This window comes from Marmota flaviventris, chromosome 3, assembly GCF_047511675.1.
Source record: "Marmota flaviventris isolate mMarFla1 chromosome 3, mMarFla1.hap1, whole genome shotgun sequence".
NCBI classification, from domain to species: domain Eukaryota; kingdom Metazoa; phylum Chordata; class Mammalia; order Rodentia; family Sciuridae; genus Marmota; species Marmota flaviventris.
In genome coordinates, this window is record NC_092500.1 from 143,620,906 (window position 1) to 143,647,037 (window position 26,132).

At 38.5% G+C, this 26,132-nt stretch overlaps 1 protein-coding gene across 2 annotated transcripts in view; it reads left to right on the forward strand.

Annotated features, from left to right (window-relative positions):
- Positions 1–26,132, forward strand: part of Cenpu (centromere protein U) — a 43,974-nt gene that overhangs the window by 6,501 nt on the left and 11,341 nt on the right. For both annotated transcript variants that reach the window (XM_071610501.1, XM_027927219.3), the window contains exons 2-8: positions 1,519–1,567; positions 3,518–3,635; positions 7,583–7,688; positions 12,498–12,558; positions 13,183–13,434; positions 20,071–20,140; positions 25,104–25,212. In XM_071610501.1, coding sequence (XP_071466602.1) covers positions 1,519–1,567; positions 3,518–3,635; positions 7,583–7,688; positions 12,498–12,558; positions 13,183–13,434; positions 20,071–20,140; positions 25,104–25,212 — 765 coding nt within the window. The remainder of the gene's footprint in view (positions 1–1,518; positions 1,568–3,517; positions 3,636–7,582; positions 7,689–12,497; positions 12,559–13,182; positions 13,435–20,070; positions 20,141–25,103; positions 25,213–26,132) is intronic.

Consider the following 26,132-nt stretch of genomic DNA (forward strand, 5'->3'; position numbering starts at 1 on the left):
TTACTAAATCAGACACTGGGCTAGGGATGGGTTGACTCCAAGCAATTTTGTTTTACAAGCCTGTTATGTCATGCTCATGCCTGCTAAAGTCTGAAAATCACTGCTCTAAACAGTTTTCCAATTTTTTCTTTTTCAGTGATTCACAGAAATGATATTTTACATCATATAGTACACACATAACAAAAAGTTTATTAATAAAGTACTATACCCTAAAACAAATAAAAAAATATTTATAAAAAAAGTACTATACCCAGTGCAATCTCATATCTCTATTCTGTACTTTTTAAAAAAAATGCTAAGATGAAAAATCTTTTAAAATATTCTAGGGTAATAAAATGAACTACCGATAATTATGTCAGTGTTGAATTACTTGATTTTAGAAATTGTATTATGATTATTCAAGATAATTCCCTCTTTAGGAAAGCCATGTTGAAGTACTCAGGATTAAGGGTGCAGTGTCTTCAGTTTACTATAGACACACACCACAACAGAGGAAGCAAATGAGACAAAATGTAAACAATTGTTGGATCGGGGTAAACAATATACTGAGTGTGTTTTTATTACTTTTAAGTTTGAAAGTCTATCACACAAAAAAAATACTCAAAGAAATACTGATTTGTCTACCGACAAATGAGTATTTGAAAATTTCAGGTGTAATCTGCATGACATATTTTAAAGTCAGAGCCTACGTACTGTATTATACCAGAGTATCCCCTGGTACCACTCTGCAGTGCCTGGTATGTGGAGGATTCTCCGTAAGTATTCAGTGTCAACTGACAATGTTACTATTAATAATATACTACTATATAATGTTTTTCCTGTCAGTGTTTTTTCTAGTTATTATTATAGTCACTAGTGTTACATTTGTTTACTTTAAGCTTGTTGAAATTATGCAGCTTTATCCTTTTTAACCTCAGTGCCCCATGAAGGAATATTAAGGGTTGTAAAGAAGGCAGGCTTTAGATTGGAAGTAATGTAGATTTTAATGCAGGCTTCTTTCCATCCTGGCTGTGTATTGCTTTGGGCAAGTGTACATCTGTAGCATGGGATTTGCTTCTACCTTAAAGGACTGTTAGAGTTAAATGAAGAAATGTAGGTACAATAGCCAGGCATAGGTTGGAACAGGTGTTACGTGCCTAGTAAATGTTCGCATGCCTCCTCTTGGCTCAGTTGTGCAGAGATAATCAATCATTGTTGATTGATGAGGACTTCAGGGACAGAATAACAGCAGGATTAGGAGTTCTCCACCTCCTTTAGAGAGAGAAGTGTTATTTTATAAATTGGCGATATGATTTGACCTATAAAAATACAGTTAAATTTGTGGCATACAGGTTCTGCTTGCTAAAAAGGATTTTGCCATAACCTAAATTCCACTGGATGCATGCTATTAATTCAACTAATGAGGAATGTAATTTGGAAAGAAAATGCTTGGAAAGTGTCACAAGTTACAGTGTTTTCCCCAATTACTTAACACATTTACTAACTTTCCCTTTCATGTGTGTGTTTTCTGTTTAATAGTGCAGGATATTCAAAGAATGAATTGGGAAGAACACATCCCATGAAAGACGTAAGTTATCTTTTTACATTTTAGTGTAATTTTCTCACTGTTGACAAAACAAAATAACATTTTGTGGGAACCTGTTTTGTAGACCTCTCTTGGTAAACTCTGTTTTATTATTGGGAAAAAATATATTTCTTTGCTTCCACTTTTTCCAATACGATGGAGAAAAATAACCTTTGTTAACATTTTAGAAAGGGCTTTTTTTCCTATGGCTAAATTGATTTTATTTTCATCCAGATAATTGACATCATGTTAAAATTGTGTCACATATATTTTGCCATTTTTCATACATAGCAATTTTTCCATGTTACAGTTTTCAACACTTGTTTATGACATTCCACTTAGTCCCCATATAGTTTTATCTTTCTTCAGGAGAGAGTTTTAGAATCGGTTAAAGGTAGGTACATTTCTTTAATGCCCATGGTAGCTGATTCCAAATTATTCTCTAGTGGCTTTTCTGGTTGCCTATGGTATTTCACATTCACCCTGAAAAGCACCTACTTTTCAGGTTGCATGAAGTTGAGGGTTCTTTTTGGTCTCTATTCTGCCCCTCCTGTCTGTCTTAAGTGGTCTTGTCTCTGTCCTGACCCTAGCCATCAGAGGATGACACTTAGATTCCTCATGAAACTCTGGGATCCTCTGTGGACTTGTGCTTTGCTTTCTGCTCCCACCCCAGCCTTGGCTCACCTGCTCAGTGGATGGATTTCTCTCAGCTCTCCTGTCCTACGTGCTACTCCTGGTAGCCGAAGTCCAGTGTGCCTTGGGAGGGATTTCTCTAAGCTTTTTAGCTCTGATCCCAGGCTGCCTTAGTTGAAAGTTCCTAATGCCTGGAATGGATTTCTTCTTCTCCCGTCTTCTTCCCTCTGCAAGGCAGCCTGCCTAACAAGTGACTCTAAGGCAAAGGAGGACTCCTTTGCCTTAGAGTGGCACCTCTTTTGTGGCATTCCACCACCAAGTATTCCATGAATGGTTCTTTCACTGAGGTCTATGAGTGGTGACGTTTTTGTTTCATTTGCTGGTTTTTTTGTGTCTCCTGTGTGTCTTCCAGAATTTTCTTATCTGTTAATAGTATCCCTCTACATCTTCCATGCTTCCATGGAAGTTTTCCTCATCTTATGTATGTTTGGGTCTTTCATTAGGATTTAGGATAGCAAACTTCATGGATTTACAAATAGGTCGAACTGTGAACCCTGGTCTGTCCTAGGGCCAGGAGATTTTTCCCTTTGTGCCTTTGAAATGTTAATGAACTTTTGGGTATATGACATATTTCTGGGGGAGAGAGCCCATAGCCTTCCCTAGATCAGAGATTTAGGCAAACTGTAAAGCATGTGTGCCAAAACTGACCTGCCACTTGTGTTTGTACAGCCTTGCAAGCTAAGAAGCGTTTTTATAAGAAAGGTATTTATTTATTTATTTGCAGTGTTGGGAATTGAGCCTAGGACTCTGCACACGATGACAAACATCGTGACCTGTGAAAATGATCTAAAATTCAAATTACAGTGCCCATGAGTACAGTTGTATTGGAATGCAGCTAAACTCCTTTTTTTCTGCATTTCCACTATCTGCTTTCACACTTCAGTGACTGAGCTGAGTAGGGACAGCAGAAATCTAGTAACCTGTAAAAGCCTACATTATTTACTTTCTAGTTCCTTTTAGAAAAAGTTTGCCAACCCTGCCTTATTATTATCAAAGGCGTCTATATCCCCAGGATTGCTTTTTTTGTTTGTTTGTTTGTTTTGATGGACACAATGTCATTATTTATTTTTCTGTGATGCTGAGGGTTAAACCCAGTGCCTCACATGTGTGAGGCAAGCGCTGTACCCCTGAGCTATCAGTCCAAGGATTGCTTCTTTAGGTAGCACTGATAGCAGGAGTATCCTTGCTAAATAAATTGGCTTTGTAATTTTCTTTGGTTGTGAGCACCAATTCAAAGACTTTGATTTTATTCACTTTTAGAAAGCTGGTCAAAAGCACAGGCCTAATGATACATTTGACTTTGCTGATAATTCTGACATCTCAAGTATTGGCAGCCTTGGTGAAAATGAGAAAGATGATGAACCTTATGAAACCTTTGGTGAGTATTTTAAATCTTTATCCTAAAATAACTTTAAAACATTTATGTTAGGTACAACAAAAATACAGAAATATTTTCAAATATGTAACCTGCATTTAAATGCAACGTTTTGGAGAATACTTAATAATTTTTATCATACATTGAAATTAAGAACATCATCAAGCCAGGTGCGGTGGCACACCCCTGTAATCCTAGAAGCTCTGGAGGCTGAGACAGAAGAATCATGAGTTCAAAGTTAGTGTCAGCAAAAGTGAGGCGCTAAGTAACTCAGTGAGACCCTGTCTCTAAATAAAATACAAAAGAGGGCTGGGGATGTGGCTCAGTGGTCAAGTGCCCCTGAGTTCAATCCCTGGGGTACCAAAAAAAAAAAGAACATCATCAAAGTAGAACTCTTCTATTAACATTCATTAATATTCTATTCATATCAGGATACTATGTTACTTTGTAACAAGATTAATATAAAATATATTTCTCACATCATACCACTATATAAGGACCTTCAAGAGGAAAAGTAGAGGGACTTTTCCTTTATCGTAAACTCATGAGGCAGGAATGTTTCAAAGGAACCAAGAAGAACTTCACCTGTGTTCCTTAGTGTGAGGTAAATAGGGCTGATACATGGCTGGCCAGTAATCTATGAGCTGTCCCAATGGGCTATTTGTGTCTCAATGTGTCAATGACCAGTCCAGAGACCAAAAATGATGACGTGCCAAGGGCCCCTGTATGTAGAACAGCGGTAATCAGATATTTTTGCTGCAGTAAGTGTTAAGAGAACTTTGAAAACTTATTTACCATCTCACATATTTTCTATTTGGCTTCTAAAAATTTTCAGTCTACTTTTTTCATGAAACAAAATATATATTCCTGCCAGGTGGCGCACACCTGTATTCCCAGGGGTTCAGGAGACTGAGGCAACAAGGATTACAAGTTCAAAGCCAGCCTCAGGAACTTAGCTAGACCCAGTCTCAAAATAAAAAGGGCTCATATGTGGCTCAGTGAGTAAGTGTCCCTGGGTTCAATTCCTGGTAAGGAAAAGAAGAAAAAGAAAAGAAAATATATATTTCATAAGATGAAATAAAATGAGAAGTAATTGTGGGGAGTCACTCTGAATGACCCGTGCCTTCCATCCTGAAGCAATAGGCTCTGACAGATCACTCCATTTCACAGTGACTTGGGTGTCCTCCCAGCTCAGGAAGTTGAGGTCGATAGGTGTCATCCCTTGGGTTGAATTACACTCACCTGTTTCTTGTAACCCTGCCCTTTCTGGCCTTTTTTGGATAGAACTTTCTAAGAACAAATGTCCCCCCCAATAAGAGCCCACTTCCAAACATGCTCCCTTGCTCTCACCAGCCTCTTGTGACTTTCTCTTGCTCTCCCATTTGGGGAGCCTGAGGCCGAGAGCGGGGAAGCCGTCCTGAAGCTTGTTTAAAGGTAAAGTGTGTGTCTGTGTTTTAGTTGGTGTCCCTGGAAATTCACACCAAGCCACCTTAAGTTCAGCTGCCTGTGCGGGTCAGGGCAGCAAGTAATTAGCACAGAATACATCTTTTATTATGAGTTAAGAAAATTGTTTTAGCTACTTGTCTAAAATATCTAAAAATAGAAGATTCTGTAGGTTTTTAAAATCCACTTGTCTTAATATTCTCAAAAATTTACGCAGCTATTACCATATGTAGTTTCAGAATATTTTTATCATCCTAAAAGAAACCTCATACCTGTTACTAGTCACTCCCTATTTGCTTTTCTTTGATGAAGTGGAGTCACTGGATTTATCATAGTTCCATGTTTAAATTTTTGAGGAATTGCCTTGCTATTTTCCACAGTGGCTGCACCATGTGGACACACAGAGATCCAATTTCCCTGCATCCTCACTATGTTTGTTATTTTCTGGGTTTTTTCTTTTTTCTGATAATAGATATCCCCAGGGTTGAGAATGGTATCTCATGGTTTTGGTTTACATTCCCTAATGAGTAATGATGTCAAGCATCTTTTCAACGTGCTTATTGGCCAACTGTATATCTTCACTGAAGAAGTGTCTATTCAAACTCTTTGCCCATTTTAAAATTGGATTGTTTTGTTGTTTAAGTTGTAGGAATTCATCTTATATGATTGGTTACATATGGAAATTAGGGATTGATCTATTTTTCTCCCTTCCCTCATTGATTTAATCCACAGGACCAGTACAGAATATATTACTAACTTCTGTTGTGAAGTTGATATGCTCCTTATTTAAGCAGCTAGCTGTTTAGAAAAGTTTGTTTGCACTGTCCTGCTAAAATTTGAGCATGAAATCATGGTTTCCTGGCTCTTACCAGATACCACCCCCCACAACTCCCTCCCACACTCCCGCCCGCTCCTGCAGCAATCCCAGGTTTGTCACTACTGGCCACCTCCCTTGCCCTCTCAAGTTTGCTGTCCTTTCCATAAGCCCCACCCAGTGTACTGACTCCATTACTCCTCTTTCCTGAACAAGTGGGAACATCCTCCTCTTATAGCATTTCCTTTCTTTGCCTTTCCACCAAGGCCATTTGATCTCTTCCTCTTTAATCTTCTTTGTCTCTTTTTTTCTCCTGGACTGGGAATTGAACCCAGGGCCTTGCACATGCTAGGCAAGCGCTCTACCACTGAGCTATATCTCCCAGTCCTTTCCTTCCTCATTTAAGTTTACTTTTTTATACTACCTAAATCCAGAGTAAAGAAAAGAGAAAGAGAAATGAGGAGGTCTGACATCTTTCCCCAAAGGGCATTCATTCACAAATGTTGAGTGCCCACCAAATGCTAGGAATTTAGTGAGTAATAGTCCCAGGAGTAGACCAACCACCCTAAACATGTAGAATTTATAATAAATGCAGTGGTCTCCTGAATAGAGCATATAATGTTCCAGAGGGGTGAGCAAATAAAATATTAGATTTCCTCTTCATATATATATAAAATTAAAATATTCCCATTAATATATAAATACAGGAATGCAGATTTATAATTTAAATATCCAGGTAGTTACTGGTGTTATGGTTAAAATTTTTTATTGAGGTGTGATATCAAAAACATTTGGAGGAGCTGGGGTTGTAGCTCAGTGTAGAGTGCTTGCCTAGTGTGTGTGAGGCACTGGGTTCAATTCTCAGCACTGCATATAAATAAATGAACAAAAAGGTCCATCAACATCTAAAAGAAATATTTTTTCAAAAAATTTGGAAAGTGGCCTGTGTAACTGATTTGTAACTTGTCAGCCATTTTGTTTCTTTTTCTTTTTCTTTTTTTTTTTTTTTTTTTTGTACCAGGGATTGAACTCTGGGGGCACTTGGCCACCAAGCAACATCCCCAGCCCTCTTTTGTATTTTATTTAGAGACAGGGCCTTTCTGAGTTGGTTAGTGCCTCCCCATTGCTAAGGCTTGTTGAGAGCCACAGCTGAGTTGGGATGGCGCCTGGCATTTTGCCAGAAGGAGTGGTTGAGAGGTGACACCAGTGAGCCATTAGGATGATGATAATTAAGTTAAGCTGTGTATAATTGCTGTGACTGGATGATGCTGTGTATTCAGTTGTATATAGACCTCTGCTGTCCGGCAATAGGGCGGCTCCTGCTGCCTGCCTTGGGCACCCGCTACTTTTGAGTTCTCGCGGGCCCTTGAGTTCTCCTGGAGCCCTCTTGAGGGCGGAGAGATTCCCGGGGAGTGCCGGTGAGAGTTCGGGCAATAAAGGAGTTCCTGTTTGAACCTACAAGTGCCTCGTGGCATCTTGGTTATTTTGTGCCCAGCCAGACTGTGGCAGAGGCTGGCTTTGAACTTGAGATTCTCCTGCCTCAGCCTCCCAAACCACTGGGATTATATTCATGCACCTCTGTGTTCAACTCTTGTCAGCCATTTCAACAAACATTTTGTATTCCACTGTAAAGGAATAAACTCAAATACTTCCCAGACAGCCAGACTCTTAAGGTTGTGTCTGTGTTTCACAGATCCTCCGTTACACAGCACAGCTATATATGCTGATGAAGCAGAATTTTCCAAACACTGTGGATCATCCATGCCTTCAACTCCCCAAGGAAAAGAAGGAAAGAAAAGGTATGGTAAAATTTCAAGCAGTTTTTGTTTATTTGTGCTTAATGGGATTTCTGAGCAACTCTTTAAGATAGAAGCTAATAAAACTAAAGTTGTTTCAAGATCTTTTGAGACAATTTGTTATGTTCTTCCTCAAGAGAATAGAGATATAACCACTTAATTTTTCAATAATTGATATTACTAATAATAATTATAATAATTGACATAATTGACACCTGATTGTCTAGGAAACATGTTGTCTTTATTGATACAAGTTAAATTTAGAAACTAGAGGGCAGGGATATTGGTGTCATGATAAGCAAATGTCTTGGCTTTGCTCAATGGCCCTGTGTTCTTTAGTGCTATTCTAAGTTTTATTTATTACAGATTTTGCATATTTCCTAAGTTTATTCCCAAGTAATTTGTCTTTTTTTGTATTTGGCAATTTATATAAATGGGGTCTTCCATTTTATGTTCTCAGTTGTGGTTGATCGTTTATGTGAAAGCTATGAATTTCTTACATTAATGTTTTTAAGTTAATTCAGTTTTAGAAATTAAGCATTTATTCTATGCCAAATACTGTGTTTGATATTGAACACTAAAGATGTTTCTAAGAATATCTTCTTGATGGTATATTTAATAATGAGTTGTGAATTATATTGCAATTCATCTATTATAAAAATTAGGTGTCTTACTATTTAACCTTCATCGTAGATTTTCTGTATTAAAGCATTGCATTCCTGGGATAAAAAACAACCCTACTTTGGTTTGGCCTCTTTGCTGATCTTCAAATTCCTAAATATACACTACCTCAGGGCTTTTGCAGGTTCTATTCTTTGTGACTGGGTGGCCCACTATCTTTGCATGCTTCCTTTGGGATTTCAGGCACCACCAGATCAAGCAGTCTTCCAGTACCTCCCAGAAAATACCACCTTCTTTCATCTTTACTCTTTTTCCTCATAGCTTTTACCTCTACCCAACCAATATTTAATTCTTATGTTTTAATTGGTTCATTGTCTCTGTCCACAATGGAAACTTAAAGACAGAGTAGGACTTAGTTCTACAGTTCATTGCTGTACATCAGGTTCTTAGAACTCAACCTGGCACCTGATACACACTCTGTGAATATTTGAATTCATCTTCCTGTGTACAGTGTAGTGACATGGCTAAGGTGACTGACCTTGGACCCACTGTGCTGGGTTCAGATCTTCTGCCACTACCAAGTATTTGACCTTGGGAAAGACATTTAACCTCCAGGTTCCTTCATCTGGAAAGTGGGATGTAATGCAACCTACCTTCTGCAGTTCAGACGAATTCATCCCCTTAAGTTCTTCAAACAGATAGGTATGTAGTAAACGTTCAAATGTTAGATTTTTATTATTGTTTTTTCCACAAGCATTTACTGAGCATAGACTAGGTACCTCTGTATTAGACTCTAGGTTTACAATAATGTCTCTCTCTCGGACCATAAGGCACTGTACTAAGAAATGGGATAGTAAGATAGAGGGAAACTGCATCTTGATGACGGGGCTGCTATACCAGCCCTAAGTTGCTTCTGAAGTTTTGCTAAGAGGTAAAGAAAGTGTCTTGTTTCAGCCATATTCTATTTTTACATCGATACTACTCCTATCTAATAAACTTGGTAAAGAGTTTTGCCATTATCCTAAAAGCAGTTGAAGAATTTTAAGGAGAGAGTGACATGATCAAACCTGCACTTTAAAATGATCTCTCCTACTGCCATGTGAGGAATGGATATAAAAGGGGCAAGAGTGGAATGGACAGACTAGTTTGGAGTCTGTTTTAATAGTCGGTGCAGGGACTAGGGTAACTGCAGCAGAGATGGAGAGGAGCTCAAGCAGAGTTGTAAAGCACATCAGCAGGGCTTAGTGCTGTGTTGCTCCAGGAGGGTGGAGAAGAGTTCCTGGCATAGGCAGCTCCCAGGTTTCTAGCTTGTATAAATGGATTGCTGGGGGTGCCATTGGCAAAGATGAGGGTTGCTAGGAGATTGAGTTTTGTAGGGAGATCATGGATTTGATAGGCAGAGGTCAAAGAGACCATTGTCTGTTGAGTCTGGAGCTCAGAGTAGAAGGCTAAGCTGGAGGGAAACTGAAGTTATTGTATATAGATGGTACGAAGCCCACTTTTGAGATGGCAAGAAAATCCAGCAACAGTCAGGCACTGTGGTGCATGCTGTAATCTCAATTCAGGCTCGGGAGGGTGAAATAAGAGGATCTTGAGTTAAAAGGCAGCCTCAGCAACTTAGCCATGCCCTAAGCAACTTAGTGAGATCCTGTCTCTAATCGCTAAATAAAAAATTAAAAAGGGCTAGGGATGTGGCTCGGAGGTTAAGTGGCCCTGGGTTCAATCCCTGACATCCTCCCCCCAAAAAAAACAACAACAACAAAAAGACAACCAGCATCTTCTGTCCAGGTAAAGGAAAGGGGGAGAGAGAAAAGGTAGCAAGAGGAGAAAGAAAAAACAAGGAGGGTTTATTCACAAAAGTACTGGTGTCTGTGTGAGAGAGAGAGAATGAGAATAAGCAGGGGCTGGGGATGTGGCTCAAGCAGTAGCACACTCGCCTGGAATGCGTGCGGCCCGGGTTCGATCCTCAGCACCACATACAAACAAAGATGGTGTGTCCACCGATAACTAAAAAATAAATATTAAAAAAATTCTCTCTTTAAAAAAAAAAAAAAAAAGAGAATAAGCAGGTGATAAATGCAGCTAGGAAGCAGAGTAGGGTGAGGGCTGACATGTCCATTAATGAGGAGGATGTTCTTGGTAACCTTGGTTTTGGTCTCCTGCTAAGTCTAAACAAAAGACATCATTTGGGACCATAAGACAGGATTTATGTATAATACAAAAGGAAGTCAGGGCAGGAGGGGGCACTGGGGGGAGAGAGTCAGCAGCATTTCCTAGGACTCATGGAGATGGCAGCCACCAGTCCTTCAGATCCTCCCAAGGGACTTTCAGTTGTCTTCTTCCTTAACTTCTCCTTCCCTGTCTTAGGTTTAGGTGGCCCTGCTTTTAGCCCTCTCTTTGCCACCCACCCCCAACTTACATGGTTTTAACTACCTGTATGCCATTGTATCCTGAGTCCGTCTCTCTTGTCCAGCTTTCTTCCTGAGCAGGGATTGGTGCTGTGTTGCTCCAGGAGGGTGGAGAAGGATGTCCTGCTCCTATCTCCCTAGATGCCCACAGGCATTCAGACTCAAAAGGCAAAACTGAGCTCCAGCCTTTTCAAGGAGTCAACAAACTCCTTGTGTGTTTTCTAGATTAATGATCCTGCTGTCCATCCAGTCACGTAAAATCCAGCCATCTGGGAATCATTCTGGCATGTTCTGTGCCATGAATCTTACTGCTTCTGGTCTTCATGCCTCTGCCATCTCCCTGCAGCTGCTGTCACAGGCCACTCTCACATGCTCCCTGCAGTTGTTTCCTGCCAGGTCCCCCTGTCTCCTGAATCACCCTCTCCTCTGTTTCCTCTAGTTCCCAGATGGACTCTTATCTCTATTCCTACCACATTTTAGGGGCTCTCCATTGACCACTTGCATGGCATGGAAGGCCCCTGTGCCAGATTGGATCCTTAGATAAGTAGATACTGAAAAAAAGAAGGAATGGAAGAGGTTTGTTAAAACATCTGTGAAAGTTGAAGTTGGGTGAATCAGATTGGCCAGAGATGGTTCTGGCTAACCTCCCAGGGAACCCTGGAGGAAAGGTTGCCTGTTGAGGGACAACTATACTAGGCAGAGATGACCAGGCCCAAGAACCCTCATCATGCTGTTAGTGGCCCAAGACTGCTCATAGATGCTTCAGGGGATCCCAGGACTCTGTCTGAAGGCTGCCAGCTAACTGTAGGGAGATCTGAGCATCCTGCCTTTGGGGCTCTCTCTGTCTTCTCCAGTTATATCCCATGACTTCTTTCCTAGCATTTTCTTCTCTGGAACAACACATTCTTTCTGTACTGTTTTGTTTCTCGAATATGCCAGGCTGTTTTAAACCACCATGCTTTTACATTCATATTTCTTCTACCTAAATGCCCATCCTCATACTACTATGCCTAGAAAAGTATTTTTACAAGTCAACTCAAGTGTCCCAGCCATGCTGCCTTTCCTAATTCCCTAGTCAGGTGTACACATCTTCTCTGTTGGGTGCTTGCCAAGTTATCCTTTTGCACCGCCTTTGGCTTTCCTACCAGGCAGTGAACCCTATAAAGGAAGGTGGTGCTCTGATTTTTAAAGTAGTTGTATGCATCACACTTTGCCTTTTTTGAATGATGTGAAACATTTGTTGTATTGAATTGGATAAAAAGATAAAAAAAAGTTCTCACTTCTCATCAGAAGTTGGGGTTATTTTTCCTTGCCAAGGATAAAAGAAGCTATTTCCTTTTCTATCACCTAACGATGAGCCTTGTGGATTAGCTTTTAGTACCAACAATGGTCCATGTTCTTGGATGTGGTTCCTTAGAAGGAGGGGTGCCCTCAGACATACCACAAAGTGTTCAAGTAATGGACCACTGATCCTCGCCTGCCTAGGATAAACCGATGTAGCCTGGGTTTGGGAAGCTGTGGGCAACAGCTTGGGAGGTGACAGGCCTCGCCATGATGAGTAGATATCTTCTCATTAAATGAGCCTGTTTTCATGTTGGATGAACAAATTATAGAAGACGTATGAAAGAAAGTCAAATGTGGGGCTAGAGATAGCTCAGTTGGTAGAGTGCTTGCTTCACATGCACAAGGCCATGGGTTCAATCCCCAGCACCACAAAAGGAAAAAAAAAAAAAAAAAAAAGTCAAATGTGTACAAGATACTGATGCCTTGTTCTTTGGCACAGCTCAAACACTTCTGAAAATGAAGCAAGTGAAAATGAATCTATAAAAAATAGTGCAAAAAAGGTATGTAGGAGTATTATTTCTTCTTAATTTGTAAGGTATATCATACTTTATTTATATTGGATGCAAATAGAGAAAACTGTTCTGTAAACTATCTCATTTCCTATTTAGATTTGATGGAAGTAGGGAAAATATTCTGTAACCACACTTTCCACTGATGGTGTATGTTTTGAAAATACTTTTATGGACTGAGGTTGTAGCTCTCGCATGTGTGAGGCACTGAGTTCGATCCTCAGCACCACATAAAAATAAATAAAAATAAAGATATTGTGTCCATTTACAGCTAAAAAATATTTTTAAAAAAAGAAAATACTTTTATAATAAAACGAAGTATTTTTATAACTGAAGTATATTTTACTAAAGAAGTCTCAAATCTCTATGTTCCTAGTCAGTTTTCATGGCATTTATATTAAACACACTTTAGTGATTAGTTTGTGATTTACAAAGACAGAATTCTGGGGCATCAGTGGTCTTTAGTCTAGGTCTGTCCTAGCCATTGATCATGTCGCCATTTACCTATTAGGTTCAGTTCTTAAGTTTGAGAAATGTGAACTCTGTAGTTTTCTATTAAAATAAGAATCAAAAGCATTTGTGTTTTCTAAGGCAGTAATGCTGTTTTCCTCATAGCCAAGAAAACTCAAGCCCATTAGTGAGTCGGAAAGCAGTGAAGAAGATAACGTAAGAAGAAAAGTTAAGTTGGCAGAGAAAGTAAGTACACAGCCACACGCAGCTGCTCCAGATGTGGCCTCTTCAGGATGTGCGGAGGCCTCTTCAGGATGTGCGGAGAAGCCAGCTGAATCAGTCCCTCCTCAAAGTCTGGGACCCCTCAGGGACCAGTCCTCTGTTGAAAAAGAGAGTCATGCAACACAAAGTCAACTGGTACGTGCAGAGAAAAAAGTTTATTGAAAAATGAGAGGAAAGTAAAGCATTTTCTTTCTTTATGTCTTTAAAATTTTTTTTTTATTAAAAATAATGAATTTTGGGCTGGGGTTGTGGCTCAGTGGTAGAGTGCTCGCCTAGCAAGTGTGAGGCCCTGGGTTCAATCCTCAGCACCACATAAAAATAAATAAATAAAGGTATTGTGTCCAACTATAACTAAAAAATAAATATTAAAAAAATGAATTTCATAATTTTTATTAAAAATAACGCTTATTTTAGAAAACCAGAAGATATGTAAAGGAAGATAAATTCACCTACACTTCCATAACCCCAAAATAATCATGTTTTTTCCTCCATACATCTAGCTCTTTCATTGTGCCTTTCTCTCTAAAAGAGATCACTACTTGACATTACGTTTTCTACAGTGTCATTTTCATGAGTGCATAACATTCCATTCATGGAAGTGCCATAGTATAGTTGGATAGTTAATTTTTTTTTTTTTTTTTTTTTTTTTTGTGGTGCTGGGGATTGAACCCAGGGTCTTGGGCGTGCCAGGCAAGTACTCTACCAACTGAGCTATAGTTAATGTACCAACCCCAGCCCTAGTCAATCTCTTATTGGTGAACAATCGCAATTTTAAAAATTTTTGGTGCTTTGTTAGGGCTGGGGTTGTGGCTTAGTGGTAGAGCACTTGCCTAGCATGTGTGAGGCACCGGGTTCAATCCTCAGCACCACATAAAAATAAATAAATAAATAGATAAAGGTATTAAGTCTATCTACAACTAAAAAAATATTTTTAAAAAAATTTGGTGCTTTGACAAATTTCTTACAGCTCAATCTGTGCATACCCTTGATCATTTCCTTAGGAAAAAAATCATTCTCATATATATTTAAAGATAAAATAAAATGCAATTGCCAGTGGGGGTGGGGGATCACTCTCACAAGATTTCTGGTCATATTTGTTCTGAGGTTTTTAACACATAATATCTTTTGATTGTGTTTTTCATATGCCATTTCATTCAGTTGGCTTAATGTTTTGAGTAAATAATTCATTCTCGTGTTTGAAAAATGTTTCTTCTCTGTCTTCTGCCTTCCAGCTTCCCACTTACTAAACACAGGCAGATAACATCATAATTAATTTCTATATGTTCTTAGAGTTTTCGTCTTCATATACAAACATGAATGTATTTTTTTTTTTTATTTTTCTTCTTATACAAATAGAAACATATTACACAGGAGGGTCTGTCTTGGTGACATCCATGAGTACTTTAACTTTGTAGTTGTTGAATATATTTTTCTGTAAATATGAGTTGAGGTCAAGGCAGTTGATAGTGCAGTTCAGATATTGTGTCTCCTTCCTGTGGTTACTTCTTTTTATTATTGCTTTGGGGAAGGGGATGGTAGTCTATATCTATCCGTTACATAGAGAGGATGTCTGTTAACTTCACAGCTTCGTGGATTTTCTTTAGTTCTTTGAAGCTTGGGCTGTTTTTTTTTTTTTTAACCCAAAACTTTTTATTAATATTTTTAATCAAGAGCTCATAATTGGGTACATATATGGGGTATGATGTGATGTTTTGATACATGTACATGATGAAGAATGATTAAATCAAGTTAATATATCTATAATCTTTTTGTGGTGAAATGTCTGAAATTTACTCAGCTATTTCTCAAAATACACATTATTTTTTAACTGTAGTCACTAGGCTGTGCAATACAGTCTAAACATATTCTTTCTGTCTAACTGAAACTTGCTTCCTTTAGCCAACATCTTGGTGCCCCTGCCCTGGCCTCTGGTAGCCACCATTCTATTCTCTATATAGCTGTTTTTAATTACATGCTTATTTAAAGTTGTTTCATCTTTTAAATGAATGGCTTCTGTTATCTTTATGGAATTTTCCCCTTTAATGTCTTATAATATTTTTTGTCTTGAAAATCTATATGGTCTGATGTTAGCATGGCCAGAGGTGCTTTCTTATGTTTCCTTTGCATGGTGAATCTTTTTTTATCCATTTACATTCAATCTGTGGGTTGTTTGTTTGTTTGTTTTGTTTTGTTTTTTTGCCTTTAGAATATCTTTTTTATAGACAATTTAACAATCTCTCCCTTTTAATTGGATTGCTTGATATATTTAGTTTTTAAATTATCATTTTTTACTAGTACATTAAAATTATAATATATAACAGAGGATTATTAAGCCATATTTCTACCTGCACCAATCTCATTCCACAGTACATTCCCTCCCCTTCTCCTTCCCCCACTCCTCTTATTCTACTGACCTCCCTTCTAATACTGGTATTTTAATTAGTACACTATAATTATAGCTGGGATTCCTTGTGGTATATTTATTTGTACATGGACACAGCATAATTTGGTGGATTTTGTTCCCCAGTACTTGTAGTTACTGATAGGTTAGGTTTTGAACCCACTGTCTTGTTATTTATTTTCCATCTGTCCCTTCTGTTTCTTTAGCTTTTTGTTGCTCCTCTAAAAATACATTTATTTCAATGTAATTTTAAACATGGTTAGGTTCAAGTTGACCCACTTACTCCTTGTTTTACATTTACTCCTCTATATTTTTGATCTTCTGTTACTAATTTTGGTTTCATTACGTATTTTGTTGTTGTTCTCTATTGGCTTCTTAGCCACTTTTAAGTTTTTATTTTTAGTATGTTAAAAATATAGATCCTTAAATTAACAAAGTTTATTACTACTTTATGTATTTCTCCTATTAATTACTATTCACTATATAAATGTATTACGTAACAACATTATATTTCCATTTATTCACCCCATCCTCTGCCATTTTGCTCATATGTTTTAATTCTACTTAAATTATAAATCTAACTTTACAATGTTGTCATTTTTGCTTGTAACAATTATCTTTTAAGGAAATTATAAAGGGAAAAATATAGTCTTTACTCACTTGTCTTCCTGTTCTTTTACCATCTTGTAAATATGTATTTCTATCTAATACCTTTTCCCTTCAGACTATAGAACATCATCTGGCATTTCTCTACTGGTGACAGATTCTCTCAGATTTTGTTTATCTAAAACTGTTTCACTCTACCACCCCCCAATTGACCATGTGCATGCAAGTTATATTGGCAAAAAATAATGCCACAGCCACTAGAAGCTGCAAGAGACAAAAAATCTCCAAGATGGCAACTACTGAGCTACATAGTCTCATCCCTTACTTTAAAGCATATCTTTAATATGTTCCTTTTCTTTGGCTGTTGTTGAGATTATGTCTTTATCCTTAGTTTTCATCATTTTAACTTTGATATGGCTATGTATTATATTGTATTTATCTTACATGGGGCTTGATGAGTTTTTCAGATCTGTAAATCAGGGAAATTTCATTCAATATTTCTTCAAATACAGTTTTCTTGTGGTTCTCGCTCTCTTCATTTTGAAGTTGTATTTATTTTAAATCACAAGATATTTTTAGTCAGGTCCCTGAGACTCTGGTCCTTTTAAAATCTATTTTCTCTGTAATCTGCAAATTGGATAGAATTTTATTGTTCTGTCTTCAAATTCACTATTTTTTGCCATTATAGCTTGCAATTAAGTCCATATGGATTGGGCTGAATGGTGCTCCTCGCCAAAAGATTTGCCTATGTCCAGTTCCAGATTTCTCTGTATTTCGTGGGTGTGCCCAAATGTCTTCACAAGAATCCTTGTAAGAGAGGCAGAGGAAGATTAGACAGAGAAGACAATGTGAAGACAGAGGAAGAATTGAGTGATATGGCTTAAGCCTAGGAATGCCACAGCCACTAGAAGCTGAAAGAGAGTTTCCCTCAGCCCCCTGGAGAGAGCGCTATCCTGCTGATGCCTCTGTTTTTTTGGCCCATTGGAGCTAATTTCCAAAATTCTAGTCTTCATAACTCTCAGAGGATAAATTTCTGCTGTTTTGAGGTACCAAGTTTGTGATAGTTTGTTATAGCAGACACAGGCAACTGATGTACCACCTAATGATTTTTCTCTTTCTAGCTATGTGCTTTTGCTTCCAAAATTTACATTTAGCTCTTTTCTTGTAATTTCTGTTTCTCTGAGGAGATTCTCTATTGAGTTATGACCATCATTTCCTTTACCTCCTTAGACATAATTATGATAGCTGCTTTAAAATCTTTGTTTTCTAACTGCATTATCTGGGCTTCTTCAGATCAGTTTCTGTTGGGTGCATTTTTTCTGTCTTGACTATGGGTCATATTTTCCTGTGTGATAATTTTTAATCTAATAGATATATAATAGACATTGTTGTTGATAGGTTTTTGAGGCACTGAATTCTATGTCATCTTGTGAGTATTGTTACCTTTTATTTTAGCAGGTTTGGCTAATCATCGTGAAGTTCTGTAGGCTTTGTTGGGGATGGTTTGTGAAAAATCCTGAGGTGTTTTCTAAATACTTCTAATTTTAGACTCACCTCTGTATATGTTCTCAGTTACTGTGTAACAAATTACTGCAGAAGTAGTGGGTTGACCTCATATGCACAAGACCCTGGGTTCAATCCCCAGCACCACACACACACACACACACACACACACACACACACAAAGAGGTTGAAACAACTTGTTTATTACCTCACATTTTCTTTTACTTTTTTAAAAATATTTACTTTTTAGTTTTACACAATGCCTTTATTTTGTTTTATTTTTTTATGTGGTTCTGAGAGGGCCTCGCACGTGCTAGGTAAGAGTTCTACAGCTGAGCCACAACCCCAGCCCTATTACCTCACATTTTCTATAGGTTAGAAGTCTACCCTCTACTCAGCTTGATTCTCTACTCAGGGTCTCATACAGCTGAAATCAAGGTCTATGGCAGGACTGAAATCTCATCTGAGACTCAGGGTCTTCATCTAAGATTTTGACTGAGGTCCTTATTTTCTCTCTAGTTGGAAGCTGTGTAGCTTTCAGCTCCACAGGCTGCCCTCAGGCACTAGTCATGTGACCCTTTTTCAGCAAGGCCTGTTCCTCTTCAAAGCCAGCCAGACACCTCTGCAGGATACCACAGCAGGGTCTTATGTGATACTTGCAATCAAGGGAGCAATGCCCATCAGGCACAAGTGCCACCCACACTCAAGGGCAGTTTGATTATACAAGTTACCCAAGTTATCTTAGAATTCTGCTCACCATAGTCTCCACTCTGGCTCACTGGTGGACCTGGTCAGAGATTGGTTTTAGGCTTTGATAGGGTGGCTCTAGAACAGGCCTTACTCTAGGGCAGTGTTTCTCAACCTGTTTTCATTTTTATCCTCCCTAAGAAGGTTTTTTTTTGGGGGGAGGGGGTTACTGGGGATTGATCTCAGGGATACTCGGCCACTGAGCCACATCCCCAGCCCTATTTTGTATTTAGAGAGAGTGTCTCACTGAGTTGCTTAGCGCCTCACTGTTGCTGAGGCTGGCTTTGAACTCTCAATCCTCCTTTCTGAGCCTTCCAAACTGCTGGGATTACAGGTGTGCACTACTGCGTCTGGGTCCTAAGAAGCTTTTTTAAATAGGCATTTTTCCTCCTTATCATCCTCCCCCCAAACACAGTGAACCAGTTTTTGCCCCATGGAGAGCAATATGGTCTTGTCTGAGAGCGCATGCTCTAATAGTTTATAGTTCTTATCCCTAAGTATGGATCCTTCTGCCTGACCACTTGTCAGTGAGAGCTCTGCAATTAGCCACTTGTCAGTACAGTAAACCAGTTAGCCATTTGAGAGCTCTGCATTTTCTACATCTAATTTCCTTGTCTTCTATTATCTGTTAGGTTGTTAATCCCACGATAACCCCTTTCTTATAAACTTTCTGTAGTCTCGCCCTTCATGTGTGTGTATAGTACTATTTGAGGACTTTCTGGGGACCCCCACACAAACTCCTGATGCTCCGAATAGCTTATTCCAACTGCATCAGCTGCCCCCGACTATGCTCCCCACCCCCCCCAGAGAGACTTACCTAAATGCAGGATAACCTTTACTCACCATACATTTCCTTCTGTAACTTTTGTGACCACCATCCCTTGGAAGCCCAAATTTCTGTTCCTTTCTACAATTTGGGATGATGCATATGTTTCCATCATCTGACCCTTTCGAGTCTCATGCTCTGTGGGACTTCTGCGCAAGAACTCCTATGCATGTTAGGTAATTAAACATGGGTTTTCTCTTATGTCAGTTTCATTGCATCCCAGCCAAAGAACCCAGAAAGGAATGCGGGAGCCGTTTTCTCTTTCATACTTGAGCTATAACAGCTGGTATTTCATCATGGATGCAGCAGAAATTTGAGCTAATTCCATATACTGTTATTATCCTAAGTAATAAAGGTTCAACTTCCTCCATTGCAACCATTCTTTTTTTTTTTTTAAATATACCTTTATTTTATTTATTTTTATGTGGTGCTGAGGATCAAACCCAGAGCCTCACACTTGCTAGGCGTGGGCTCTACTGTTGAGCCACAACCCCAGTCCCATTGCAACCATTCTTAAAAATCAACCAAAAGCTTTAATTTTCCCAGTGTTTCATATATTAATTTAGATAGCATAAAAATAACTTAGAATTAGGTGAGAATTATAGCTAAATATTGATTGACAGTTTGATAACATGGTCTTAATCCTTATGTTAAAAATTTTTCTTAATCCCACCCCCACCCCCGGTAGAAAACTCAGAAAAAAGGGAAAATATCTCCTGGAAAAGGGAAGAAATCAAGAAGAGAAGCCATCGATTCAGGTACAAATTTTGTCATTCATTCAAGGAATTCATGAAAGAAAATTTGTTTTAATTTTTTAAAGTAGCATTAGTAGAAGTAGTAAACTGCCACTGCAAAAAATTAAGGATGTGTGACTTTGGAGTGACATTTTTTTCTAGTGTATTGCCATGAAAATTTTCAACATATAGCAAATCTGAAAGAATTTTAGAGTTTATATTCATGGGCTGTTTCAGAGTTGACATTTTATTATAGTTGCTTTATCACCTTTTAATTCATTTTCACTTTTAGTGTATTTTAAAATAAATTATAGACATCAGTTCTTCTGAAATACTTTAGCTTCCATGTCAATAATTAAGAGTTCAATATTTGTCTACCATTTTTTCTTGCAATGCAAAATGTACATATAAAACGCTGAGGTGTGTCGTTGCTGAGTTTGGGGAAATGCAAACGTATAACTCAAACCACTATCAAAATATAAATGCTTGCCATTGATCTAGAAAGTTTTTCTATGTATCTGTCAGTCCACTCCTCCACAGCCCCAGAGGCAATTTCTTGGGATTGTTTTTTCTACCATAGATTAGTTTTGCATGCTCTAAAATTTCCTATACATAAAATCACATAGTATATACTCTTGAGATTCATTCACACTGTTTTGAGTCATTCTTATTACTGTGTAATATTCCCCTGCATGACTATACCACAACTTATCCAATCTCTATGATGGACAACTGACTCATTTCCAGGTTTTGGCTATTATGAGTAAAGACACTATGAACACTTTTATTTTTTATTTTTTGTCCTGGGGATGCTCTATCACTGAGGTACATCTCCATTCCTTTTTATTTTTTTTAATTTTGAGATAGGGTCTTGCTAAGTTGCTGCAGCTGGCAAAAGTAGCTGATGATAAGAGACCATAAAGAAAGGCACAAAATTAAAAAAAAAAAAATCTGAAAAAAGATACTATATGTGATTAGCAAACTCCTAAAAAATGAATAAAAAGACAAATAGAAAATTGAGCAGATGACATCAATAAATTTTAATTGAATAGAGAACAGAGTAGAATAAACTTTTGAAGAATCCATCTCTGTATTAGTCACCTTTCTGCTCCTACAATACTGCCTCTAAGAGAAAAGGTTTGTTTTGGCTCTCAGTTTTGGAGGTCCATAGTGTTTGGTTAGCCCCCTTGCTGTGGGCCTGTGGTGAGACCGTCCATCACAGCAGGAGCACGTGGCACAGCAGGAGCACGTCCATCACAGCAGGAGCAAGTCCATCACAGCAGGAGCACATGGCACAGCAAAACTTCCCACTGTGTGATGGAGAAGCAAGAGAGTAAGAGGAAAAGGCCAGGTCCTATAACCTCCTTCTAGTGCACACCCCAGTGACCTAAAGACTCCCCACTAGAGCTCACCTCTCAAAGGTCCCACCACCTCCCAATAGTGTCCTTAACACATGGGCCTTTGGGGACACTCACATCCAAACTACAGCCATCACTAATCATAGAAATCTAAGTTACTACTACAGTGAGCCACCTTGTCACACCTACTAGACTGGCAAATATTTTAGTCTCAATTTCATATATAATGGAGATTACCATCAGTGGAAATCCTTAATTGCAGGTATAAAAAGATAGAATTTTTTTACAATCACCTGAGCAACTCTGGTAATGTTGAAAATGAGACCAAACAAAACCTATAGTTGCTTGTGGCTACATTTATTAGCAGTTCTTACACCTGTCCAAGAAACGTGTATTTTAGTGTTCTGACATTATTTTTTATGCTAGCAAAACCTATCACAGTAGAAATTATGGATAAGTCATGGTATATTTTCTACCAGAATGAAATACAAAGTAAAATATTTTTTGGTCCATCAACATAAATATGAAAACATCAAAAACATGCAAAACTGAACTATATTGTTTAGGATTATATTCATGTACTATAGAATCAACTAATAAGATAAATGCAAAATGCAGAATAGTATGTGGCAGGGGATACAAGTTGGAGGTACATAGGATGCCTAATATCTTATTAATGTTCTCTTTATTAAGTTTTACTGTGGGCCTATGGGTATTCCTTTTATTATTCATCTTTACATCACACATACATAAATGTTTTTGTGTATATAAAATATCTCATAATAAAAAATAAATTCTAATGACAAAATAAGAAATGTTGAATCAAAAAAGAATGGGCATGGTGGCGCATGCCTATAATCCCAGCAGCTCAGAAGGCTGAGGCAGAAGGATTACAAGTTCAAAGCCAGCCTCAGCAACTTAGCAAGGCCCTAAGCAATTTAGTGAGACCCAGTTTCAAACATAAAAAAAAAAGGGGGGGTGGGATGCTGGGGATATGGTTCAGTGGTTAAGCACCCCTGGGTTCAATCCCTGATACCCCTCCCCCCCAAAAAAAATATAAGGTGGACAGGTTGCATATAATGGTTCTTAATTAAACTTTAAAAATCTATTAAGCTATTAAGAGCTTAAGGAAGATTTTTATTTGGACTATTAATAAAATATTTAGTATTACTTAATTTAGAAAAACCAGACTTCTTTTGGTTTTGTTTTTTTTTTGTTTGTTTGTTTGTTTTTGTTTTTTGGTACAAGAAATTGAACTTGGGCACTTGGCCACTGAGCAACACCCTCAGCCCTATTTTGTATTTTATTTAAAGACGGTCTCACTGAGTTTCTTAGCACCTCACCTTTTGCTGAAGCTGGCTTTGACCTCATGATCCTCCTGTCTCAGCCTCCCAAACTGCTGGGATTACAGGCGTGTGTCACCGCACTTAGCCAGACTACTTTTGATAGATTATTGGTTTATCCAAAGATCCTAGTAAGTTGAGCTTAACTGAGCGAGGATTTGGGAATTGGGATAGTGGCTGAATTGAGGTGAGTTGCATTGTGGTTCTAGTCTAGAAGCCTTAACAGAGTACCTTTTACTAATTCCTGTTTCTAGTTTGTAAATTAATAGCAATGAAACAACAGAATGTTTACTGTGTGCTGGTCATTACACTAAGTGTTTAATACCATCCTTACTCCAGTCCTCATAATAAACCTATGGAGGATAGATGCTATTGTTTTCCCCATTTTTACAGATCAACAAATATCAAAATACTTGTCTGAGCTTGCATACCTTAACTGGGATCAGCCAGTGTTTCAGGCATCTATTAATGCATAGCAAAGTACCCCACACTTTTATTATTTAAAACAACAGTCAAAAAAACTACAGTCTACAGTCCAAATATGACCTTTGCCTTTTGTTGAAAATAAACTTTTATTGGGACATAGCCAGATTCATTCATTTGAACACATTCATGCTACAATGGTAGGGCTGAGTAGTTGGCTCATAAAGCCAACAGTAGTTACTATTTGGCACTTCACAGAAGTTTGCCAATAGACTCATAACCACCACCATTTGATCACCTCACAGTTTTACTTTGGGCAGTTCTAATTTGCTACCTTCATTTGGTGACTGGGCTGAGTAGAAGTCTGAGTAGGCTCCATTCATGTGTATCGTGCATGGAGTTAGTTACCGCGTGTGATTTTTTTTTTTTTTTTTCCATGTGGCTAGCTTGGGCTTTCCTGTTGTTTGGCAGTCAGAATTTCACATGATGGTTGACTTCCAAAAGGGAGCATATAAGGAGGGAAAAAGTAGAAGCTGCAGATCTTTTTAAGACCTGGCCTTGGAAGTGGTACCCTATCACTCCATCATGTCCTATTGATCAAGCCAGTCATCAAGGAAGGGAAATGGGAAAAAGTGGCAAAGAATTTGTGGCTGTTATTAATCCATGACGGTCAAGCATTGGACTCAGGTCAGTGTGAATCCATATGCCATCAGCTTTGCAGTATTAAATAAGGAAGTAATTATGGAAAAAGGACCATCCTGTCACTGGTTTCCATTGGTTTGTTAACAGTATACAAAAATTTGGATACTCATTCAAAATTAACTGATAATAATACCTTACAAATGCATAATTTATAGCTTTTGTAAATGTACTCATAGGTATTTTCTTACTTGAGTTAACATCACAACAAAAGCCAGAACTTATTTTTGTGGAATTGAAGTTGAACTCCACCACTCAACTCCATCCTCACCCCTTTTATAGGTTTCCTTTTAAGAGATTCTCACTAAATTGTCAAGGCTATCCTTGAACTTGATATCCTTTTGCCTCCACCTCTGGAGTTACTAGGATTATAGGCATGTGCCACCACACCTGGTTGGTAGAACATATTTCATTTCTTCAGTTTCACTATTGAGTAAACTGGGCCCTGGGTGGTTAAATATTTGCTAAGGTGTCAAGACTAGTAAGAAAGAAGCTCAAATGAGAACCTAGGTTTTCAGATTGCTAGTCCAGCATATTACTATGTTACAACTTTTTAAATTAATGTGTTCAGTAGTCTTGATGTATTCTACATGGCTTACCAGTTAATTAAAATTTAGAAAATACAACTGAGAGATGTTTATCACTAGTTATGTTGTTAGATAATAGCAGACTATTCAATAAAGGCCCAGCAAGGTAATTAAAGGCAGCGATGCTTTTGATTACTTGTGCAAAAATGGGAGAACTGAACTAGGTGTGGTGGCACATGCCTATAATCCCAGCAGTTCGAGAGGCTGAGGCAGGAGGATCTTGAGTTCAAAGCCAGCCTAAGCAATAGAAAGGCCCTAAGCAACTCAGTGAGACCCTGTCTCCAAATAAAATACAAAATAGGGCTGGGGATGTGGCTCAGTGGTCAAGTGCCCCTGAGTTCAATTCCCCTACTTCCCTACCCCCCAAAATGGGAGAACCAGGTGGACAGTAGTAAGAGTGAGAGCTTAGATGGGTTTGTGGGACTATGCCTGGATGGGAAGAAGTATGGCTTCTCCCAGATTCTTTGGTGATAGGTCTCTAGCAATTTGCTAGGACTATTTTTATTTTCAGAACCTTTGACCTAAAGCCAAATTATGAAAAATCAGTGTATTCAATTGACTTATCTTAATATTCTAGATACTTCCGAAAGTGTGCATATTTGGTGTCTAGAAGGGAGGAAGACCAGAGACATCATGGAATTGGATATTGTTTTGTCTGCATTTGAGAAAACCATTGTAGAATATAAGTAAGTCTTCTGATGTTGTGATATATGACCTGATGAATTTCCCCTGAAGCATTCTTCTGCTCATCGCACCATTTTTTGATATGTAGTGTTTTCGCTATCATTGCACTATAGATATTTTTATATCTATTACATTATATTTATTAGGCTAATTTCAAACTATTGAAGCATCTTGTCTAAAATATATTTCCTATCTAACATGTGTTCCATTTTGAAATAGTGCATTCCCCGTATGTTGTTGTTTTAGCCTTTGAGTTTGTTGCCCTCTGTGGCTGTTGGCTTCTGGTCAGATTGTAAAAGGCCTGTCAGCTCCCATGATTGAAAGGTTTGGAGGTACATGAGCCCCTGGGCTTGAGCCCTCAGTCATCGTGCAGAATAGCCCATCAGGTCAGGACTTCACCCTGTGTCCAGAGAGAAACAGCCTCAAGAGTCAACAGCCCTTTGATTGTCATTCTCCAGCCTGGGGGGTTGGTGGGAGACAGTGAAAAAACAGCTACACAAAGTCATTCTCCACCTGTGTTTTCTCCGGACTTTACAAGCACAGGCCCCAGTTTTATTCTTGTTTTTCATTATTGTAGTTGTTGTTTTCTTTTCTTTCCTGAAGTCCTTGAGGTGGAAAAAAAAAAAAAAAGGTATTATCAAAACTGCAGGAGCTGGGGATATAGCTCAGTTGGTCGAGTGCTCGACTCGCACAAGGCCCTGGGTTCAATCCCTGGCACCACCAAAAAAATGCAAACTGGCAGAGTAAGCCTGAGATGTGGTTCAGCCAGCTACCCCTGAGAACATCACTGGCCTCTATGAGAGTAGTGTCTGGGAGGACAGCAGTGAGGTCAGAGGATGGGGTGTGGATTCAGAGGAAGAATAAAGAACTGGCAGCTCAGGAGACACGGAGGCTTGAAGCAGAAGGCACAGACTACAACACA